This window comes from Sceloporus undulatus, chromosome 1 (assembly GCF_019175285.1).
Source record: "Sceloporus undulatus isolate JIND9_A2432 ecotype Alabama chromosome 1, SceUnd_v1.1, whole genome shotgun sequence".
Taxonomy (NCBI): Eukaryota; Metazoa; Chordata; class Lepidosauria; order Squamata; family Phrynosomatidae; genus Sceloporus; species Sceloporus undulatus.
Genome location: NC_056522.1, coordinates 371,140,336 through 371,164,683, shown reverse-complemented (window position 1 = coordinate 371,164,683; position 24,348 = coordinate 371,140,336). Strand labels below are relative to the sequence as shown.

The 24,348-nt window shown below is 41.6% G+C and overlaps 1 protein-coding gene across 1 annotated transcript in view; it reads left to right on the top strand.

The window, feature by feature from the left end:
• The window catches only part of HIF1A (hypoxia inducible factor 1 subunit alpha), a 73,590-nt gene that overhangs the window by 30,443 nt on the left and 18,799 nt on the right, over positions 1-24,348 (top strand). The window contains 6 exon segments of the mRNA XM_042460817.1: positions 12,598-12,788; positions 16,807-16,952; positions 17,113-17,197; positions 21,493-21,514; positions 21,516-21,533; positions 21,535-21,558. Coding sequence (XP_042316751.1) covers positions 12,598-12,788; positions 16,807-16,952; positions 17,113-17,197; positions 21,493-21,514; positions 21,516-21,533; positions 21,535-21,558 — 486 coding nt within the window.

The window sequence follows — 24,348 nt, the reverse complement described above, 5'->3', positions numbered from 1 at the left end:
ACTCAGTTGTTGGTTCCACATTAACTACCATTCAATGGCATATTTGCCTTAGAGGTTCCATTGAAACATTGTGGTGAACAGCCATTGTAGATTTGTCTTTCATGAATTAAGCTGGTGGTCATTACCACCACTTGTGTCAATGAATTCTACAAATCTATTGTGTAGTGGGGTCATGATACAGTGGTTTGTTTCAGATCACATAGTTGGTGGCAAGATTTGAATTGGAGGCTTCTTTGTTGTTCTGAGGACTCTTAAATGCTACTCCAAGTTTTTATAACAAGAAACAAAGATGATCGTAACCAGTTAAAACATTTTGCAAGGATCTGAGGTGAATGGGAGAGATCAGTCTGTAACAGGAATCATGCTCTGAACTGTGATGTGTTGAGTGCCATACTGAATTTTGGTGAGATTATTTTTGGGAGTTTTTCCTACCTAAATATGTGATGGTGCACATTTTTCCAGGTGCAACCTTTATTATGTAATTACTGTGCCTTCTTTGTAGTTCCCACATGCCGTCAGTTTCGAGGAGGAATAATTTGTTGGTGTTTTTGGCTACCCAGGTCATTTTAGACCCAGGAGAGGGGCAATACCTAACCCTAACAGTTTCTAGCTCTACTTTACATGCACCTCCCCCCTCCCCATAGGGAGCCTTGCCATATTATTTCAGACTTATGGTGACCCTAAGGCAAACCTATCACAGGGTTTTCTTGGCAAGATTCATTCAGAGGGGGTTCCTCTGAGGTGCAACGTATGGCACCGTTCATATTCAAAAGGCATAGCTGCTCAGTTTCTCCATGATTAAATCTTCTGGGAATAGAGTCTAAAGACATTGCCTTACAAGGAAGACTTGAATAGCTATGAAATGACACTACATTAGAAGCATTAAAAGCAGTAACTGGAAAAAATTAGTTTAACTCTGTAATAACTGATGTGAGAGGACAGGGCCTGCCCTGTTCTCCTCTTTCCTAGTATGCTGTTTGCATTTCCAGACAACATCTTGAGTGTTGCTGATATCTCTTCCTTCCTACTCCTGTAATGGGGCTTTATCACATTTAACTCTGCAAGATAAAGAGCAGAAAGGAACTGTGTTCTCAAACCCTGCCCCCCCCCAACTGTGATAGTATTGCTTTATTTATTTCATGGGGCTGTGTTTTAGGTGCAGTGACCTTCTTGGGTTTTGCTGGTGACCACAAAGTAAAGGGTGTGGTGGTCTGTTCCTGTGGCATTCCTTCCCTAGGGAGACTTGTACATCTGCTTTTCTTTTCTTTACATGCTTTCAGGAAAACAACACCAATTCTGTCTTAGAAAGGCCAGTAGGTTGCCTCTGTAATTTAAAATATTTTAACAAGAATTACTGTGGCTTTGGCACAATCATTTAAAGCAGTTAGTACTTTAAACAACTTTTTTGTAGTACTCTACATGGGGCAACCCTTATACCAAACCCGGAAGCTACAGATGGTGCAAAATATGGCAGCCAGGCTGGTCACTGGAGTTTCTAGGACCAGCCATATAACACCAGTGCTGAAAGATCTTCACTGGCTGCCGATTCGCTTCCGGGCCCAATATAAGGTGTTGGTGATCACCTATAAAGCCCTAAATGGCTTGGGCCCAGGATACCTGAAGGACCGCCTCTCCCCATATATTCTGTCCCGCACCCTCAGAACATCCGGGCAGCAACTACTAAAGGTGCCGGGGGCCAGACTTTCCTCCGTCACTAGGCGGACTTTCTCCATCGCTGCCCCGGCCCTATGGAACACGCTGCCCGTCGAGCTCCGCTCAACTACCTCCCTGGCCCAATTTAAGAAGGACCTGAAGACCTTCTTATTCCAGCAAGCATTCTCCCCATAAAAATTCCTAAGGGCCTCCCTCCTCTTCCGTGGCCATGAGGATGGGCTAGTGGGGTTTTAGCTGTTTTATTTTTTACTGTGTGGTTTTGTTTTTAATTCATTGAATGTATATGTATAATGTGTGTAAACCGCCCTGATCTAAGGAAGGTGCGGTATACAAATAAAACTTTTATTTATTTATTTTATTTTTTTAAAAAAATTTATATACAATTATTAGATGAAATCTAGTGTCATATGAAGAGACTGGCAAAGTGGGATTTTCCCTGTCTATCTAGTTCAGGGGTAGGCAACCTTTTTGAGCCGGGGGCCGGGTTGCTGTCCCTCAGACAACTGGGGGGCCGAAGCCAAAAAATAAATAATTAAATATTTTTTTTTAAAAAAAAATTAAATAAATAAATAAACCAGGACAAATGTAGGACAATTGTGGACACTTTTTTTAAAAAAGTGGAGGACACACAAAAAAAATGCTGATTTTTTAAAACAAAATGTTAATATAAATGCATGTTTCTGAGGCGTCTATAGACAATTGCCCCCCTTGGCCCTGCGTGTGAGAGGCCAAAGGCCCCAGGTGGCAATCAGTGGCAGCACCGGGCTGGGGCCAGTCCCAAGGCCTCACCGGGCCGCATCCGGCCCGCGGGCCGCAGGTTGCCTACCCCTGATCTAGTTGATCTCCACAGCACCCCTCTCATCTTCTCCAGGTACACTTGTCCTTCCACATTTGCAGCTTTGACCTTTATGGATTTGATTATTCATGGATTTTATTAATATGTACTCTCTAGGAATATCTAGGTCCTCCAACGCAACTCTGTGGTCAACTTTAACCAAAAGTCACACTGGAAGACCTTAGAGATTCCTAGAGAGGTGTTCTCGCAGGTAAAAACATAATGTTTTTGTTATTTGCGGTTTTTCCACATTCACGAGGGTCCTGTGCCCCTAACCCCAGCGGATGTGGAGGGACGAGTGTAGTTCTTCAGCCCTCTGGAGCAGATTTTGAAGGCACACAGGGCTACGGTGGAAAATTGACCCCTCCCTGTCATGCTTTATTGTTTTTGTTTTGTGCCTTCAAGTTGTTCTCAACTTATGCAACCATAAGATGAACCTATCATGAGGTTTTCTTGGCAAGATTTGTTCAAGGGAAGTTTGCTGTTGCTTTGCTCTGAGGTGGGGAGCATATGACTTGCCCCCAAGGTCTCCCAGTGGCTGAGCTGGGAATCAGACCTTGATCTCTAGAGTTGTAGTCCAATGTTCAAAGCACTATACCATGCTAGCTATTCCCTAACAGAAGCCATTCTCTTGGCAGGGAATCGCTAATTGGATATGACTTTGAGTATTTCTAACCATTCTTGAAAGTCTGAATTAGTATTAAAAGGCAGATCAACTCACACACCCCCACCCCCTCCCCATGTAGTGTTGTGAAGCCTACATATTTGTGTTCTTAGCTCTATTCTGGCTTAAGAACCAACAGGACTTTGAAGGTTGCAAGGGATAATAACTCATCTGTCTGCCTTCACATAGAAGGCAGTGCTATGGTGGCTGACTACATCTACAGCTCCATCTTTGTAGTCCACACTGGGCAAAGTGCAGGTCCCAAAACTGTTTTGGTAGCTCTCAAACCCTCTATACTTTTCGTTGTGGCTTTTTATGGTTGAAAAAAAGGTAAACTGCGTCCCCTGGAAACTTCTAAGTGCATTGGTTCACCTTTACCTGTCAGCAGTGTGAAATCAAAGGCTTTCGTGGCCAATATCTATAGTTTTTTGTGGGGTTTTCGGGCTATGTGGCCATGTTCTAGAAGAGTTTATTCCTGACGTTTCGCCAGCCACAGATGCTGGCAAAACATTAGGAATAAACTCTTCTGGAACATGGCCACATAGCCCAAAAATCCCACAAAAAACATGTCAGTATTGTTTGACATAAAAATACCACCATAGCAATCCGTTTGCTCTGTGGAGAATCTTGGGGCAGAAAACTGCCCCCTGAACCTACCTTGGTTACCCACCAAGAGGCAGAGAAGGCCAAGCCAATGTTCAGTTGCAGCACTGACACTGGCTGGTATTTACAGTAGTGAAGGAATGACCTAGTAAAATGAAAATGGAGATAAGCTTCCTAGAAAGGCTATTTCCTCAGCTAATATGACTGCTATAGATTTTTTTGTGTAGTTGCCATCGGCAAAGAACATCTAAAGATGCCTTGGAAGGATATAACAGATGAAAAATACACTTCTGTTGTCTTCTGCCTCTCTTCTCTCCCCCTCCATCCTCATCCGCTGAATGTGATCTTAAGGAAGAAAAAAAGAGAGGAGATTACTGCAAGAGTTTCTGAAGACGGTACTGAAGCAAGGTTGCAACAAGTCATACATCCTCTCTCCACCCAGTGTTGGAGGCACAGTGGTTAAATGCCTGTACTGCAGCCACTCACTCAAAACCACAAGGTTGCGAGTTCAAGACCAGAAAAAGGGCTCAAGCTTGACTCAGGCTTGCATCCTTCCGAGGTCGCTAAAATGAGTACCCGGATTGTTGGAGGCAAATTAGCTTACAGTTGTAAACCACTTAGACACTGCCTAGACAGTATGAAGCGGTATATAAATGAAACTTGTTTGTTTGATCCATTGTTATTTCCATTGCTGTCATGTTTTTATAGCTATGTCACATTCATGAGAGAGAATTGTGAATAAATGCAGATGTTGCTCCAATAGTGGAAGTACATGTGTGGGGATCCTTAAAGTGCTGCTGCATCGATAAATTCTTGCATGATGTCTAATTAGGAGATGACTACAAGAATCCATAGAATCATAGAATCATAGAGTTGGAAGAGACCACTAGGGCCATCCAGTCCAACCCCCTGCCATGCAGGAAATCCAAATCAAAGCATCCCTGACAGATGGCCATCCAGCCTCTGTTTAAAGACCTCCAAGGAAGGAGACTCTATCACCCTCCGAGGGAGTGCATTCCACTGTCGAACAGCCCTTACTGTCAGGAAGTTCCTCCTAATGTTCAGGTGGAATCTCTTTTCCTGCATCTTGCATCCATTGTTCTGGGTCCTGTTCTCTGGAGCAGCAGAAAACAAGCTTGCTCCCTCTTCAATATGACATCCCTTCAAATATTTAAACAGGGCGATCATATCACCTCTTAACCTTCTTTTCTCCAGGCTAAACATCCCCAGCTCCCTAAGTCGTTCCTCATAGGGCATGGTTTCCAGACCCTTCACCATTTTTGTCGCCCTCCTTTGGACACGCTCCAGTTTCTCAATGTCCTTTCTGAATTGTGGCGCCCAGAACTGGACACAATATTCTAGGTGGGGCCTGACCAGAGCAGAATACAGTGGCACTATTACTTCTCTTGATCTAGACACTATACTTCTATTGATGCAGCCTAAAATAGCATTGGCCTTTTTAGCTGCCGCATCACACTGTTCACTCATGTTCAACTTGTGGTCTACTTGGACTCCTAGATCCCTTTCACACGTAGTTTCATTCAGCCAGGTGTCACCCATCCTATATCTGTGCATTTTATTTTTCCGCCCTAAGTGCAATACCTTACATTTCTCCGTGTTGAATTTCATTTTGTTAGCTTTGGCCCAGCTTTCTAGTCTATTCAGGTCATTTTGAATCTTGATCCTGTCCTCTGGGGTATTAGCTATTCCCCCTAATTTGGTATCATCTGCAAATTTGATAAGTATGCTTCCAATTCTGTCATCCAGGTCATTGATAAAGATGTTGAATAGCACTGGGCCCAGGACAGAGCCCTGTGGGACCCCACTGGTCACTTTTCTCCAGGATGAAAAGGAGCCATTGTTGAGCACCCTTTGGGTTCGGCCAGTCAACCAATTACAGATCCATTTAACAGTTCCTTTGTCTAGCCCACATTTTACAAGCTTGTTTGCAAGAATGTCATGGGGAACTTTGTCAAAGGCCTTACTGAAATCAAGATATACTATATCCACAGCATTCCCTTCATCTACCAAGCTGGTAATTTTATCAAAGAAAGAGATCAGGTTTGTCTGGCATGACTTGTTTCTCTGAACCCCGTGCTGACTTCTTGTGATTATGGCATTGCCTTCTAGATGTTCACAGACTCTCTGTTTAATGATCTGCTCCAGAATCTTTCCTAGTACTGATGTCAGACTAACTGGACGATAATTGTTGGGATCCTCTTTTTTCCCCTTTTTGAAGATGGGGACAACGTTTGCCCTCCGCCAGTCTGCTGGGATCTCTCCTATTTTCCAGGAGTTTTCAAAGATTATTGCCAATGGCTCCGATATTACATTTGCCAGTTCTTTTAATACCCTTGGATGGAGTTCATCTGGTCCCGGAGACTTAAATTCATTTAGATTAATAAGGTATTCCTCTACTATCTCTTTACTTATTCTGAGCTGAAATTCCTCTATTCTGTCCTCTGCTCCATTATCCTCAGGTTGAGCACCCTTTGCCTTTTCTGAGAAGACTGAGGCAAAGAAGGTGTTGAGTAATTCTGCCTTTTCTCTGTCTTCTGTTAGCATTTTGCCATCTTCTCCATGCAGTGGCCCTACCTTTTCCTTCTTCTTCCTTTTGCTGCGGACATATCCAAAAAAAGCCCTTTTTATTGTTCTTAACCTCTCTAGCAAGCCTGAGTTCATTCTGCGCTTTAGCTTTTCTGACTTTACCCCTACACATGCCTGCTATTTCTTTGAATTCCTTTTTTGTGATTTCCCCCTTTTTCCATTTCTTATACATGTTCCGTTTCAAACTTAGCTCGGTTGAAAGGTCCTTAGTCATCCATCCTGGTTTCTTGAGACACCTCCCGTTTTTCTTTCTCACTGGAACTGTTTGAAATTGTGCCTTCAGTATCTCCCTTTTGAGAAAGTCCCATCCGTCCTGAACTCCTTTATCTTTTAGTATTTCTGACCATGGAATTGCCCTCAATACTTCTCTAAGTTTACTGAAATCCGCTCTCCTAAAGTCTAGGATGCGTGTCTGACTATGCCTGGCTCTATCCAGATCTCATTATTGTGTTTGTAATCTTGTGGATGCGAGATTTTGCTCAAACAAACAAACAAACAAATTACACATTAATTAAAAACCAAGGACAGTCCCAGATTGACAAGGTAATGTGGAAAAAATTTCAATAACGTTATTGACATCATTGTAATTGCAAGAATGGAGTTACTCGAATGCAGCGTGAAAGCACATCAATGTGATAATCTCCAAAGAGTAGGCATAGCATAGTGATTTGAGTGTTGGACTACAACTCAGGAGACCAGGGTTCAATTCCTGGCTTGGCCTTTGGCAAATCACGTGCTCTCAGCCTCAGAAAATGGCAGTGGTAAACCCCATCTGAAGAAACTTGCCAAGAAATGCCCATGACACATTTGTCTTAGAGTTGTCATAACTTGGAGGCGAACTTGAAGGCACACAACAAGGACAACAAGGCATATATAAAGTCTTCTCCATCAATAGCGCCTCATATACTGTCTCCTTTTGATATGAATACAACTTAAGATACAACCATTGTTGCAAAAAGAGTGCAACAGTTTCTTTCCAATTTTTTTTGTCTCTTTTGCCATGGCATCCCTGAGTTCTTGCTTTGATCTCGGGGCAGATCACACCACATATACTCAACTATACATCAACAAATTTATGCCCCAAAAATTGACCCTAAAGTCTTGGGTTGACTTATATAAGGGTCAGTACAGTAATACTGCTTAGAAATATCCTGATAAAAGTTCTACCCCACTCTCTGTGCCAGTGGAAGATTGCTGACAGTTATTTCTGTAAGAGCTGCTGAGGCAAGAGTGTGTGTCTCTGTGTGAAAGAGGTGATTCCCTTCTGAATCGGATGTTGAAACCTTCCCTCCCCCTGCTCCTGCTCTGTATCTCTCTCACCACGGAACACCCTATTTCCCTCCACTTTCCTTCTCTTCTCATCGGATGTTAAAACCTTCTCCAGCACCAGGGAAGTGGTGTTTGGTGGTCAGAAGTCCAGAGAAGGAGGGAAGGAAGTGGTGTTTTCCTTTTGTCTCGTCCTTTAGGTCCTTGGTTACATGCCGCTAAGTTTTACCCTCAACATATCCACAGGTCATATCAAAATTCTTGATTTTGGCCCTAAAACCTTCCTTTACTTATACATGAGGTCAGCGTGTACATAAATATATACGGTAGTTTGTCTTCAACCGTAGCTTGGCTGCAAATCATGCTGGAAGCCAGAATCAAATTATGGTTTTCACTTCTCATTTGCAGGGAGGCACAATGTGTTGAACAAACCACAGTTGTTCAGCTGACAAAATGATCAAACTGGGAGGTTACAGAAGCACTTGACATAAGAGATTTGTTCTGAGTCCAAGAATTTGGTACAGATGACTGAATGTTGGGTTGACTATTGCCAGTGAAACACAACATTATGTTTTATATTGCAATATGTGCTCACATCTCTCCTCTCTCACTCTCTGCATGTGCTTAAGGTACTCCTATTATATCTTATTTTAGAAATAAGATATAAGATATGCTGAATCTTGCCAGGAATGCACACATAGGAAATGTCATATGGTAGCTTTAACCAGAGGGCAGTAGCAGACATGTTTATGTAAGCTGCATAGTCATGTGCTGTGTAGGTCTAGTGTTCTGCTCTCTCCCCTTCTGAAACCAAATTGGCTTGTCTGAAGCTGGACACACAGTGGAAGATTGCCTACATTGTTTATTTGACTGCTGGGCACATGGGCAGATCAATACATTCTGTGCCCTTCTTTGCAAAACACACATACCCTCATACCCACAGCAAGCAATAAATCTGCCTGTGTGTGCAATGCAAACTGTTGTCAGTTTCAAAAACTGCTTGAGAACATAGCATTGCCATCTACAGTGACTCAGCCAGTTGTAAACAAATTCCTCCCTCCCCTCCATTAATGGTTCTTATGAAACAAACCAAATAATAATGAGGGTGTAAAATGAATAAACAGGTTAAAGAGTAATTTGTGGTGGGCTATGAATAAATGATTTTGAATTGTTTGTTACTACCAACACAGCATTTCAAGCCTTTCTTAGGAGATGATTTCCATAAAAATGGGTGTGACCCACTAGGACTGAAATATAAACAGCTGTATGTGTGGACATTTTGTTATGTATTATTGTTCTTATTAAATCTTGCACAACATGCTAAAGTAACAATAGGCAACTTGGATGCCTTTCAGATGTTTGGACTGCATTCCCTGACCAGGACTGGCTGTATCAGAGAAAACTCGGGCTGAGGTGCTGTATAATGGAGTGAAAGGCCCCAGGATCTTAAGGGGCTGATGGAGGCATACAGCTGTGGCTGGAACAGAAGCTCTGACCTCCACAGAGCTAGCTGGGAGCTTAAAGTGTCATCCCTTTGGACTAATCCAGTGGTTCCCAAACCTTGGTCTATGATTCTGTATAGTGGCTCCAGTCCAGTCTCAAGGGGGAAACTGAGAGTTGGTGCTGGAGGAACTCATGTTCAAAACTGATCCCTTAGCCCCCTCTTCCACCCCCTCTCCCACACACAGTCTCTTTGCTCATAGTTCAGCAATACCCTGAATGTGAGTGCTTACCTTTGAGTAGTGCCAAAGAATGTGTTGCTTCTACCAAAGCTAGTGTGTCACCTGCTTCCATTCCTGGGGATGCTGGATCTGGCCACAGTGACACATGCCTTATTTACATCCCCTTGGTATACTGCAGTGCTTCTCAATTATTTTCTGTCATGCCCCTCCTAGGAAGAAGAAAACATTTCGCGCCCCCCGCACGACTGTAAATAGTATTTGCCGAGGTCAAACGAGCCCCCCTTTACGGAGCCTCACGCCCCCCCTGGGGGGCGCGCCCCACTATTTGAGAAGTACTGGTATACTGTAATAGACTCCCTGTGGGGCTGCAATGAAAAGATATTCAGAAATTTTAGCTCATCCAAGGCTGGTTAAAGGGAGCGTCTGACTTCCTAGTTACAACAGCTTTGCTGCCAATTCATTTGCTTCCAGGCAGAAGTGAAAGTGCTGCCGGTTATGATTCTGTGGCTTGAGGCCAGATTGTTTGAAAGACCATATCCTCCATTATATGCCTGCCAAAGTGGTTGAGAGAGCCTTTCCCAATAAGTGCATGTTTGGTATACACCTGAAAGAAGGCCGTTTTGGTGGCCACTGCCAATCTCTCGAACTCTGTGTTCCTTTTTTTTTTAAATGCAAAGACCTTTTTATTCAGATAGGTGTTTGGCATCTAAGCTGGGTTGTTGAGGAGTTGTTTGGTTTTGTTTTGGGTTTTTGGCTTGCAGGAATGTTGTTTCCATTTTAATGATATATTTTTACTTGTTTATATTTTTTTATTCTAAATGCATTTATTTTTAATTGATTGTACTGCTTTTAACTGTCTTGTGTGGCGTTTCTTGGCATAAAGACAGTGTATAAATGGAACAGATAAATTTGTAGAGAGCCAGCAGTATGGTAATGAATTTTGAAGTGTAAGTCCTGACCACCACAGGTCTTGTATTCATGTCCCCAAGGAGAATCAAATATATATAGGTGGCTATGTTGATCTAGGAAGCTAAGCAATGTCAGCTCTGGTTAGTACTTGAATGGAAGGCCACCATGAATACCAGAGGAAGGAGCTAGCAAAACCACCTCTGCATATTCCTTGCCTAAGAAAACCAGATGAAATTGATTTGAAGGCTTCACACACATATGTTGATTTCTACCTCCCTCCTTTCCTCCCTCCCTGTGTGTATGTGTTTGTGTGTGAGAGAGAAAGAGAAAATACTTCTGCATTTGTTCCTTTAAAGAGCTACATTTCATGTGGTTGGTTGACAGTCATAGCATAGTGCACTACTGAAGCCTGATACATCAGTTAGTGTGTTGGACTGTGATTATAGATTACAAAATTGTACGGTAAATGAAAAGAATCTGCAACAAATACCATAAGACCAACTTATCAAGTTTCTTTCCCTTCACCAAGGAGACCACTTGGGCATCAAATCTACAAAATGACTAGCAGTTTTCAACTTCACCACAAGTGGATCCTTTGTAAAGCAAATCAGTCTTAATTGCCCATCCCAGACCAAGCCAACTCAAAATATTAACATTACAAGAGGGATAGCTTATAAGAATATCTAGTTGCTAGGATGACCAATTTTGCAGTGGCATTTATTCTTCCTGTAAGGATGGGCTCAGAAGGTGCTGCTGGAGGATTTCTGTTTGACCATTAACCTGTGACATACCTCAGTTCTGCCTATCCCTCATGCTGTTTAATACTTACATGAAACTGCTGGAGAGGCAGAGGGAAATGTGGGATTCAGTGCAGCTAATTTGCTGATGATGCCTAACTTTATTTCTCCTTTGTATGCAAATAGAAGAAAGCTGTTTTGTTTCTGTATGAGTGTCTGGGGTCAGTAATAAACTGGATGAGGATGAACAAAGTGAAACTTAATCTAGACAAGATAGAAGCTCTTGGTCAACTGAACAGCAGATCAGGGAGTAGAGAGATTCACTCTGTGCTGGTTAGGATTACACTCTGCCTAAGGATTATACTCTTCCTGAAGTAGGTTCACCGTTTGCAAGTACTCCCAGATTCAATTTGCACCTGAAATCCTAGATTTTAGCATTATGTGGAGTGTATTTGCACAATTAAAGCTGGTATACCAGCTGCCCCTGTTTCTGGAGATGTATGATCTAGTTACAGTAATACATACCTCAGCTATGATGAAATACTTTTGGAGAATGTTCAGAAATTGTATGTGACCCAAAATGCTGTGAATAGGCTGGTTAAAGGGGACATATAATTCCTCTGTTACTACAGCCCCAACTACCAGTTCATTTTTGGGCACAATTCAAAATGCTGCTTATTATTAGAAAGTTAGTGTGTTGGACTGTGATTATAGATTAGAAAGTCCTGTATAGCTGGTGTCTAGGCTTTCTGAAAAAGGCCCTTCTCTAAGACCTAAAACCTTCTGGGATATATCTGGTGCACACACAGGAGAGCCTTCTTGCAGATTGATCCCAGACTATGGAACTCTCTTTTATAGGAGGATAAGCAGCCATCTTCCTGTCTTCTTTCCATAGGCAAGTGACTGCCTGTTACAGTCAAAGGTTTTTTTTAAAGGATGCACTGAAGTTTTAAATATTTTATTGATTATCTCTTGTTAGTGTAGTTTTTAAATTGTTTAAATTGATTTTTGAATATTACTCATATTTTAATATGAATAATTTATTGTCTTCCTGTGAAAACCTTTTAATCCTGTTGGAAGCCTTGTGTCTCATCCTGGGAGAAAAATGGGACATAAATCAAATAATAAAGAAATTGCTGCAAAGTTCAAAGGGAATGTGGCAGTGCTTTAGCTTGGTGCTTTGGCTCTGCATGTCCTGGCTTCCTCACACTATTTTGTGTTGGGTTTTTTTGCCACTTTGGCCACAGATCCAGTAGACTTGACTAAATAGACTCTTTGCTACTCAGTGGCCTTGACTGTTGTGGTATGTTCTGACTGATTATGCTGAGCTGTGCATAAGCGCCAGTATTGCAAAACTGGCCAGCTTTTAAGAAACCTGATGGGAAGATTGTTAGTGTGGTATGTGAACAACAGGTGTGACAGGTTGTGTGTATGTGAATGGGGAAGTGGGCATGAGAATGAATGGTGAATGAGCATGGAAGTATACATCAGCCAATTGATTCAGGTCTCCACTTATGAATCCTGATGAAGTCCCCTAGTCAGTTAATCCACAGTGAGGAACATATGTATTCTTAGTGGTGCCCAATCACATATACTAATTATTTAATTTTATTTCTGAAGGATTAGTTCAGAACGCAGAAAGGAGAAGTCTCGAGATGCCGCCAGATGCCGGAGAAGTAAAGAGTCGGAGGTCTTCTATGAACTTGCTCACCAGTTACCTCTGCCCCATCAAGTGAGCGCACATCTCGACAAAGCCTCCATTATGCGGTTAACAATCAGCTACCTACGGATGAGAAAACTGCTGGATTCCGGTAAGCATTTCAGTGGCAGGAAAATGTAAAAAGGACCTGCATATCAGAGAAAGAAGGGTTTAGAACCATAACTCAGTAAATGTTTTCCTGTCTCTGTTGAAGTGATCTGAAACTGCATTACTTCCCAGCAGCTCCACTCCACTTCTCGAACCTATTGGAGGGTGGAAGCCAAGAGCTTTTATCTTATGCTGGTGGAACTCAGAGTTTAAATTAGTCTGCATTTCCCCCTTCGCACACAATTACCATCAATATTTCACTTGCTATGAGTTCATAGATATGTCTTCCACAAAATGCATAAGCATCCATAAGAGAGAATTAAATAAAACCGACACTATTTATTACTAGGAAGTTTTATTTGTTTTCCTAGCATACCCTAGCCTAGCATACACTCAGTGTGCATCATTGTTTGTTTATACAGTTTTTAAAAAATGCCTCTGCTTTTTCTTAGGATCCTGTTTGATATAACTTGCTTATTAGCATGTAATAAAAGATTTTCAGGCATCTGAATCGGTAGAGTGTGGCACCTCCTAGGTGAGCAGCCCATCTTACTCCCAACTTTGGCACTAGAGAAGTGCATCAGGATTGTTTGGGTAATTGTTTGGAAATCCCCGTCCCCTTTCCCAGCTCCAGAGTTGAGAGAAGGACAAAGGGCTGATTTACATCTACAGTATGTAGTAAAGATAAATTATCTATACTGGAGTGGGCAATTGTGGAAGGGTAGGGGGCTGCCCCCCAGGAGATCTTGGAGGGCCACACCCATGCCAGCAAAAATAAATAAATTGTTGTTGGGCCACAAAAATGGACTTGGACCCACATACATGCCCACCACTTACTATGCATTGCTTAACCATTACCAGTACTAATTTGCCAATGTCTGAAGGGCTAAAGGTTCCCCATCTCTGTTGTAAATCATACCAAAGGAAAACTTAGATTTGTGAATCAGGAACAGCATGCTTGGTTTATTCACTCTAGATAATCCTGTTTTTGGAACAAAGAAAATTAGCTCGGCTAGGGCCTGGTTGAAGGTGAGAGTATCTTTCTGAAAGCTCTCTGTCCTAGCCAGTGGGAGTAAGCTCAGTATTTTAAGCACATTTTGTATTTTCCAGTTGTACCCCAAAGAGCATGTTCGTACATGTTCTTCTGTGCGTGAGCAAGTAGTTAATGAGGAGCAGCCTTCTTCTGGAGACATTTCACTTAAGGATATCTATGTAACATAGGCTCCAGTTACTTGTTAAATTTATGAAGTGGAGAAAAAAAATTGTAAGTCTGTCACAGTCAGTCATGAGGATATATCTTATTCCCACATGTATTTTTCTGTTCCCCCCCCCCCAATCAAATGTTTCTCTTGTTATTTTCCACAAACATTTACTATGCCTAACTAATCATGTGGCCCTCCAGATATCATTAGACTCCAGCTCCCAGCAGCCCTAGCCAGTACACCTGGAGTTCGCATCACATGATTCCCAACCCTTGCACTAAAGTAGTCATTAGCTCAGATTCTTGAGTGTCAAGGCTATAATTAATGTTTTTATTTTAGCTGATGGAATTGTTTACTGTAACTGCAGTGTAATCAATCTAGTCTTATAGTATTTTACTTATTTGTACTGTTGTGTGATTGTCGTGAGCTGAATGTTGAGAATGTATTTCAATATACTGTTGTTGTGAGCTGAATGTTAGGAAGAATCAGAGCTCCAGTCCTGGTGGACCCCATGTTGCTCAGCTCTGACAGGGATGTAGCCAGAATTTTAGGAAAGGGGGGGGGGGTTGGTCCAGACTAAGTGCCACCATTATAATGGGGCTTGGGCGCGGCGGCACAGCAGCACGTGCCATTCATTGTATCTAACAGAAGGGGGGTCCGGACCCCACGGGACCCCCCTCCCCCTTGGCTACATCCCTGGCTATGATGTAGAGTACAGAGGGCAAAACTGAATGTTGGGGAAACTAATTGGTCAAAGACCAAGAGCCTGAGCCTGAATCTACCCAAAATTTACTCTGAAGATCCTGTCAGATCTTGGAAACTAGGCAGAGTTGGGCCTGGTTAATATTTGGATGGGGGACTGCTAAGGAATTCCAGATGGTGTAGGCTGTATTTCAGAGGAAGGCCATGGCACATCACCTCTGAGAATTGTGTGTCTACGAAAACTCGTATGAAATTCATGAGGTCACCATAAGTCAACAGGCAACTTGAAGGTACATACAGTGTGCCCCGTGCCATATGCAGGTGCACCTTACATGGAATCAGCATATGCTGGAAGAAGCGGCGCTGGAAAAAGTAATGGTGTGTGCGCCGCCTCAGGCACAGGCCTTATTATCTTTAATGGGGCTTGAGGATCTGTGGAATTTCCCTTACACAAGGGGGTCTGGGATGGATCCCCTGCGTAAAGGAAGGGACCACTGTAAAATAAACACACACACAGTACAAGTTTTCACACCAGACACTTGCTGTAACTAAAATGACACAATTTGGGATGGCTTGCAGTTTTTCTCTGTCTTCAGCTCCCCTCCTCTCCCCTTCCTCTTTTAGATTATAACTTTGTGGAGGCCTATAGGTTAGTGGCTGCATGTGTCCTTGGCGTGTAAAAGGTCCCAAAATAAAACCTCTCCGAGTAGGGCTAGGAAATATTCTGGTGTGTAACCATGGAGAGAGATGGATGATTGTGCCCCCCACCTGGCCTTTTCCTCAGGAGAAAGCTAAGCAGCAGAGGAGCTTTGTAGTGTGAGTGTTCACCTGTCCTCCTCCTTCTCTGTCACCCAGCCTTCTCCTCAGGGAAAAGCAAGGCAGCAGAGGAGCCTTGCAGTGCAAGTGTTTGCCCATCCTCCTCTGCGGCCACCGGCCTTCTCCTTGGGAGAAAGCCTGGCAGTGGAGGAGCCTTGAGGGGAAAGAGTTTTCCCCTCTCCCTCTTCCTATTCCTCCTCCACCCATCCTTCTCTTTGAGAGAAAGCCGAGCAGTGGAGGAGCCTTATAGAGTGAGCGTTCTCCTTTCATCCTCCTCTGCATGGCACTCTCCTCAAGAGGAGGCTGAGCAGTGGAGGAGGCTTGAAATCATTCCACATCCTCACGGGCCATCCAAAATACTTTGGCAGGCCACATGTGGCCTCCGGGCTGTATCTTGTGCAGGCTTGACGTAGAAATTCCTAGAGAGACCTTATCAAATCTTGAAATGATCAAATCTGCAAATATAGAGGGCCAACTGTATATAAATAATACAGTAATTCCTCAATGTTGTTTGACAATCACAAGTAGCAGTTGGGCAGTGTAATGGAGATTGGGTTATCTCCTGTTGCCATTGTGAATTTGGGTATATTCTTCACTTCATTTTATATTCCTACAGAACTGTAGAGTTATTGTTGCAATACAGTCAGTTGTGCAGATTGTTGCAATTTGTACCGAGGGTTGTTTAATTTTACAATAGTTATTCTCCATAGGAGAATGGATTTTCTGTTAGCAACTCACTGTGCTCCCTAATTATCTAATTGCTGCACTGTACATTGTTTTGTAAGGGAGAATTTTAATCTCCATGAGAGAGTGGAATTTTTTTCTTTGATGGAAAGGTAAAACATCTGGAGGCCTGCTCTGGTTTAAAGGTACTTTAAAATGCCAGGTTTTTGAGACTAGATTTTTTAAATTTCATGTGCTCACAATGGTTTGGAAATTGTTACGTGGGGTTGCACTTAACCTATCTGATTAATCTTAAGACACTTTTCCCACGCCAACAAACAAATGTTTTGGGCTATATAGCCATGTTGGCTGTGGATAATAGGAATTGTAGTCCACCACATGTGTAATAAAACTTGGTTACAGTGTCAGTTTAAAAAACCCACATAGATAAAGAAATCCATTAGAGGTTTTATGTAGAGTCTGTCAACCCATTTGCTTGATCAGTACCAACTTTCCAGCTTGCTTATATTTTACTGCCATTGATGTGTATCATTTTTGTACAGTAATGACTGGCATCAAGAAGTAAACATAAACATTGGTGACAGATCAGATTTATGTAATTCGTACTGGCTCTTCTAGGTGACCTGGAGGCAGAAGCTGAAATGGAGACACAGCTGAATTGCTTTTACCTAAAAGCTCTTGACGGATTTGTCATGGTTCTCTCAGAGGATGGTGACATGATTTACATGTCTGAAAATGTGAACAAGTGTATGGGACTCACACAGGTATGATGAAATTAGCAATTCTTCCCACTGCTCTAGTGATAATCACAGTGTGTACAATCTAGCCAAAGTTCCACTGATTTATAAGCTAAAATTTGATCGTGTCATGTGTTTTATCTACTATAAATACTCTGCTGTACTAAGCTTTCTCTTTCTTTTATAGTTTGACCTGACTGGACACAGTGTGTTTGATTTCACTCATCCGTGTGACCACGAAGAGCTGAGAGAGATGCTCACCCACCGGAATGGTAAGAGTGAATTGTTCTGGCTTTTGATTTCACATCCAGTGACTCCTTAAATCATGCATCTGACTGCTTGTTGTTACTAATAATGTAAACTTGTGCTTAATTAATTTAGGGTAAAGCCAAAGTAAATTACCTCTGCAGCACCCAAGTCAAGGTTTTCAATGCCTGAAAAAGTGTTTATGCTTTAGCTTGCTCTATTTTTCTGACTGATTTAATCTGCCTTATGAATACTCCTATTCTTAAAAGGCATATATATCTTTTTTCAAATATAATATCAATATAAAACAATCAGTGCATAAATCATCATGCCAAGACTTATGCAACAAAACTCTAAATTAGGATCCCAAGTAAAATTGTGTTGTTGTGTGCCTTTAAGTCATTTCTGATTTATGGCAATCCTATCATGGGGTTTTCCTAGCAGGGTTTGTTCAGAAGGGATTTGTTCAGAAGGCTGAGAGTGTGTGTCTTGTCAAAGGTTGACCAGTCATTTTCCATGTCCACATGGAAGCTCCTCACTTTATTGTTGTTGTTGTTATTAAAACAGCTCCATTTGACAAACCTGTCATAGATTTTTCTTGGCAATATGTATACAGAATCATAGAATTGTAAAGTTGGAAGAGACCACAAGGGTCATCCAGTCCAATCCACTGCCATGCAGGAAGACATAATCAAAGCATTCCAGACAAATTATCATCCAGCCTCTGTTTAAATCTCTTTTCCTGTAGCTTGAATCCATTGCTCCATGACCAAGTCTCTAGTGCAGCAGAAAGCAAGCTTACAGATTCTTCAGTATGACATCCCTTCAGATATTTAAATATGGCTATCATGTCATCCCTTAGCCTTCCCTTCCCCAGGCTAAACAAACCCAGCTCTCTAAACTGTTTCTCATACAGCGTGGCTACCAGACTTTTCACCATTTTGGTAGCCCTCCTCTGGACACACTCCAGCTTCTTTGCTGTTGCTCCTGTCTTCAATCATTATGCCACACTTGTTTGTTTATTATTTGTATTGAATAGTAAGTGCGGTTCAGTTCACATACATCATAGAATCATACATCTGTTGTGTGACATCACAGATTTGGAAGAGACCTCAAGCCCTTCCAGTACAACCCCATTCTGCCATGTAGGAACACACAATCAAAGCAACTCCAACAGATGGCCATCCAGCCTCTGTTTAAAGATTTCCAAAGAAGGAGACTCCACCACACTCTGACGGAGTGAGTTCCACTGTCGAACAGCTCTTACTGTCAGGAAGTTCTTCCTAATGTTTAGGTGGAATCTCTTTTCCTGTAGCTTGCATCCATTGTTCCATGGAGCAGCAGAAAACAAGCTTGTTCCATCCTCAATATGACATCCCTTCCAATATTTAAACAGAACTATCATATCACCTCTTAACCTTCACTTGTCCAGCCAGGCCTCCTCCTGGGTGATAGTAAAGTGAACCCTGCAACCCAGCCCTATATTAAATAAATAAATGATGAACAAATATGCAGAACTTGGAAAACTGCCTTTTGGGGACAAAAGTTCCCAGAATTCCTTAGCCAGCCTGGCCATGGAGTATGTATTTCATTACCTAGTAATGTGACATCAATAGTCCTTGCATAAAGATGGTATATCTTTAGACAAGCCTACCCAATCTTCTGGGGAGGGCTTTCTCTCAGTCCTACCACCATCACAGGTACATCTAGTGAGTACAGCGGTCCCTCCACATTTGCTGGGTTTAGGGGTGAAGGACCCCCATGAATGTGGAAAAACCACAAATTAAAAAACAAAACACTGCTATTCTTTTTACCTGAGAGAACACCTCTCTAGGTACCTCTAGGTCCTCCAGTGCAACTCTGTGGTCAATATCTGCCAGACGTTGATAATAGAATCATTCTGGAAGACCTCCAAATGCCTAGAGAAGTGTTTTCTCTAGGAACTTCTATATCAACTTCTGTCAAGAGTTGTGCTGGAGGATCTGGAGATTTCTAGGGAGAACATATTAATCAAATTTGCAAATAATCAAATCCGGAAAAGTCAAATCTGCAGAGAGCCTTCTCGATGACCGTTATGGAATTCTCTCCTGGGAGAGACTCGGTTGGCTCCCTCATTGCTCTCCTTTCAACAGTAAGCAAAGTCCCTTTTTAAACAGACTTTCAGTTTATTATTGGTTGGTGTAGTTGAATGAGTTTGCTTGTTTCTAATATGTAACAGGTTTAAATGTGTCTTTAGCTGTTCTAAATTACCAGTAATGTTTTTAAGTGGACAGTTTAATGCTTTTTTTAATTTTTGTATTCAGTTTATTTAACTATTTTGTTTTAATATAATGGCAGGTTTGATGCCACATGGGAGAAAAGCAGAATATATATCAAATACATAAATAAATAAGCATATATCCAACTGCATGTAGATTTGATTTGTGCAGTTTTCCCCTCACTCTTTTGTGTATGGGGGAAAAGCCAGTAAACATAGATGTAAAAATGAAGAATTGTACAATTGAGCATAAAGCCAGTGTGGCATAGTGTTTTGAATGTTGGACTACAACTCTGGAGACCAGGGTTCAATTCCCTGCTTGACCATGAAACCCACTGGTTGATCTTGGGCAAGTCACACTCTCTCAACCTCACGGGAAGGCAATGGCAAACCTCCTGTGAACAAATCTTGCCAAGAAAACCTCATGATAGTTTTGCCTTAGGGACACCGTAAGTCAGAAACAATTTGAAGGCACACAACAGCACCTGAGTGATACAAATTTCTTATCTCACCCTCAATGGATGTGTCATTTCCATCAATCAGCATTGTGGGCTAGTGGCCATGTGGACAAAAAGGATCCTTGGAGAAAAGTTCCTTTGAACAAGCTCCAAGGATATAAAATATTTGACAATGGTAAATCTTCTCCTGGCTTGGCTCTTACATGCTACTGTTCTAGCAAATTAAGTGTTTAGGATGTGAAATATTTACTATTGAGTAAGTATAACAGGGATACCTATTTGGGATGGTCTTCTGACTGCAGCCAGCACCGGATTAATGAATGACTACAGAGTAGTTAGGTATAATGGGACCAGTGTGCTATACCTTTGTCTCAGATGTTATTGATGCTGCATCAATGGCAGCACAAACTATTGTGTGTACCATCAGTACTTATCAGTCACTGTTGGAAACACTGAGTAATTATGAGTCAGGTGTACTGTTCTGTCCTAACTTGAATTTCTCAGTTCCTCAGAGTAGAACTTTAATGATAGATTTGTTTACAGCATGCACTTGAGAAGTACATTCTTGAATATAAACCAAGTCTGGTTTGGCCTGCTGCAAGATTAGCTTGTTTGCTTCTAATTAAAAGGGAGAGAAAGCAAGTATGTTGAGCCAAATTCCCCCCCCCTCCTCATTTATTTTCTTAATTTATATCCTGCCTTTCCACCCAGAAGGATGCTGATGGTCTCTGTTAAATTGTATAGCTTAAGCTGAATCTTTTGACCTTGGGCCCCTCTATTGGGAGAAAGGTGAGTGATAATAAAATAAATAAATTAAGCCCACAGTGCTCCTTTAAAGTCTTCATGTAGGCTGTCTGAAGGTGCACTTGGCCCTTCGTATTCATGGATTCTTTATCCATGGATTCAACCATTCATGGCTTTAGCATATTCAAAGAATAATAATTGCATCATGTATCAGCCCACCGCTCTGTTCTCACTGTATTTTATTGTGTTTTAATAGATGTTTTTTAATTGTAATTTTTTTAAACCTGTTTTTTTGGGGGGGGGGAGAATTGGGACATAATTTGTAAATGTGGATTTTACATGTTGTAGCTGCTTTGATTGTCTGTTACAGAAAAGCGGGTAATAAATAAAAGTTTTATTTATTTATTTTACAACTATCTCCTAGCAGCAGGCAGTTTAATTTAGAGAGATGAGAATGGGGGCTGCAGCTTGGCTGAGATAAGGCCAGCTCCTCTTGGCAGTCCTTTCCCTGAATGTTCCTCCCAGCTGCTGTTAGAAGGATTATGTAATGTAAGAATTGGTGCCTACATTGTTTCTTTTCCTCTGCCAGCTTTCTCTCTTTTTCTGCTGCCTTGGATTGGAAACCCAAGACCCAGACTGTTCTGTTTTTATGAAACCTTTTTGGTTGAAGTGGGACAAAAATGCTTAATAAAACCGCCTTCTTCTTTTCCCCTTCCATCCTTACATTCAGGTACTCATTGCACAGGACACATTCGAGTCTATGACAATTGCAAAATAACAGACCGTGTGTGGATATAAAAAACCTCCAATGACATGTTTGGTATTAATCTGTGAGCCTATCCCCATCCATCAAATATTGAAGTCCCCTTGGACAGCAAAACATCCCAGCCGCCACAGCCTGACATGAATTTTCATACTGTGATGAAAGGTAACACTTGGAGTGGGGGTAGAGGGCGAACCGTTCCTCATTTGCCAGCAAATTCCTTGCTGTAGTATTGTCTTGCCTATTACAATCTGTATTTGTTTTCTCACGTATTCAAATCTTGCATTGTTATTTCTTTAACTTATCTTTCAGTAATTCAACAGTCTGAGCAGTATGTGAATTCTGTGTACCCTGTTTTACTTTTGTAGCTTAGAAGGTAAAAGTTTGGGCGGGGGAGTTTCAGATGAAAAATGATGGGAAGTAATTTTGAAATTTGTCATCCCATTTCATAAGTTAGTACAATTGGCCCCCCACATTTGCAGTTTTGACTTTTGCGGATTTGATTATTTGCAGTTTTGATTAATATGTACTCCTAGGAATCTAGGTCCCCAGTGCAGCTCTGTCAGAAGTTGACCATAGAGTTGTGCTGGAGAACCTAGAGGTTGCAGAGAAAACACTTCTCTAGGCATTTGTAGGTCCTCCAGCATGATTCTGAGATCAACTTCTGGTGGATGCTGACTATAGAGTTTCCACTGGAGGACCTGGAGATTCCTAGAGAGTGCTCCCTCAAGTAAAAAGAATAGTGTTTTTATTTATGGTTTCTCCACATTCACAGGGGTCCTTCACCTTCATCAAACGTGAAGGGACGCGCTGTAATCAAAAGTGCAAACACTATTTTAAAAGAGGTATGAACAAGAATGCCTTGGAAGCTGAATACATTGTGTTATGTATGTTAAACATTTTTATGTTACTAGATTTGAACAGAGTTTTTCTGTGTAACGCTGCCACCAAGTGGTGAAAGAATTTAATACTTAAGCCCTTAGCCAAAAGACAGCATTCTAAATAGTGAATGTCAACCTAGAACAAAACTGACTCACAACATGAATTTTTAAAGCTTTAATGTGGTTTGAAGGGTGTAGTTGCACTCAAGTCCTGCTTGTGCACTTTCCATACTAGTCAGCTGTTCCATTCTGGGAAGAAAATGCTAGGTTAGAAAGCTCTTTTGTTTCATCCAGCACAAATCTTTATTAAAACATTAGATTTCATGTCTTCATACTTTGGAGACAGGGTATGAAATAAGTCTGGCCTACGTATTCTGAAATTGCATCAACACTTTATCAGTGACTTGGATGACAGAATTGGGGCATACTTATCAACTTTGCAGATGACACCAAACTAGGAGGAGTAGCTAATACCCCAGAGGACAGGGTCAAAATCAAAATGACTTAATAGATTAGAAATCTGGGCCAAAGGTACAAAATGAATTTCAACATGAGAAAATGTAAGATACGCACTTAGGGCGAAAAATGAATGCACAGATATAGGATGGGTGACACCTGGCTGAGGGACAACATGTGAAAGGGATCTAGGAGTCCAGTAGACCACAAGTTGAACATGAGTCAACAATGTGATGCAGCAGCTAAAAGGCCAATGCAATTTTAGGCTGCATCAATAGAAGTAAGAGTGTCTGGATCAAGGGAAGTAATAGTGCCACTCTATTCTGCTTGGTCAGGCCTCACCTGGAATATTGTGTCCAGTTCTGGGCACCACAATTTAAAAAGGAGTTGAGAAACTGGAGTGTACCAAGGAGGGCGACAAAAATGGGGAAGGGCCTAGAAACCATGCCCTATGGGGAATGACTTAGGGAGCTGGGGATGTTTAACCTGGAGAAGAGAAGGTTAAGAGGTAATTATTATTATTATACAATAGCCCTGTTTAAATACTTGAAGGCATGTCATATTGAGGAGGAGAAGTTTGTTTTCTGCTGCTCCAGAGACACAGGCGAACAATGGATGCAAGCTCAGGAAAAGAGATTCCACCCAACATTAGGAGGAACTCCTGACAGTAAGGGCTGTTTGACAGTGGAACACACCCCTTGGAGTGTGGGTGGTCTCCATCCTAGAGGTCTTTAAACGGAGGCTGGATGGCCATCTGTCGGTGATGCTTTGATTGGAGAGTTCCTGCATGGCAGAATAGGGTTGGACGGATGGCCCTTGCAGTCTCTTCCAACTCTATTTTCCATGATTCTATGATATCAGTAGATCACTGATAAAACAGATTTTAATAATAATAATAAATATAATATATATTATTATTTATATTTCCTGCCTCTCCCGGCGGATCGAGGCGGGATTACAACAATAAAAACAGCAATTTTTAGGGTTAGGATCATGGGATTTTGTACATTTTTGATGTGCTAAGGCAGAAAGATAGTTTTATTTAAGAAATCATTCTTTTGCTTCCAAGTGGGAGCTGCATTGTAAGATAAGCTGCTCCTGCAGTTATTTAATTCTGCTTGTGCAGTAGCAACTAATATCTCAGTGTATTTGACCAGTATAGTGATTTACTGTATGATAAAGGGTGAAAGCTGCCTGTTTGGGTTACCCACACAGTGATACCAACTTTTGTTGGCTTTAGAGTGATACAGTACAAGCTAAAATTGATACCATGTATTGAACTTCAGTTGTGCTGGATTTACAGACTTAGGAGTGCTGTTTCCAATGTTAAAATTTCTGCTTGCAGTGATATTTCCTCAAAAACACAAGTAACAAAAGTCAAATTTGGGAAGGACACATAACCTTCAAATTACAAAGGTCCAAAACACACTGCAGAAATAATCCAGTTTGAGACTGCTTTAACTGCCCTGACCAGTGCTAGAGAATCATGGGATTTGTAGTTGTGGCAAAAAGATCTCTGACAGAGAAGGCTAAATGTCTCACAAAACTGCAGTTCCCAGAATTCCCTAGCATGATCCATGGCAGTTAATTTGTTTTTAGTTTTTAAGTTATTTTTTTT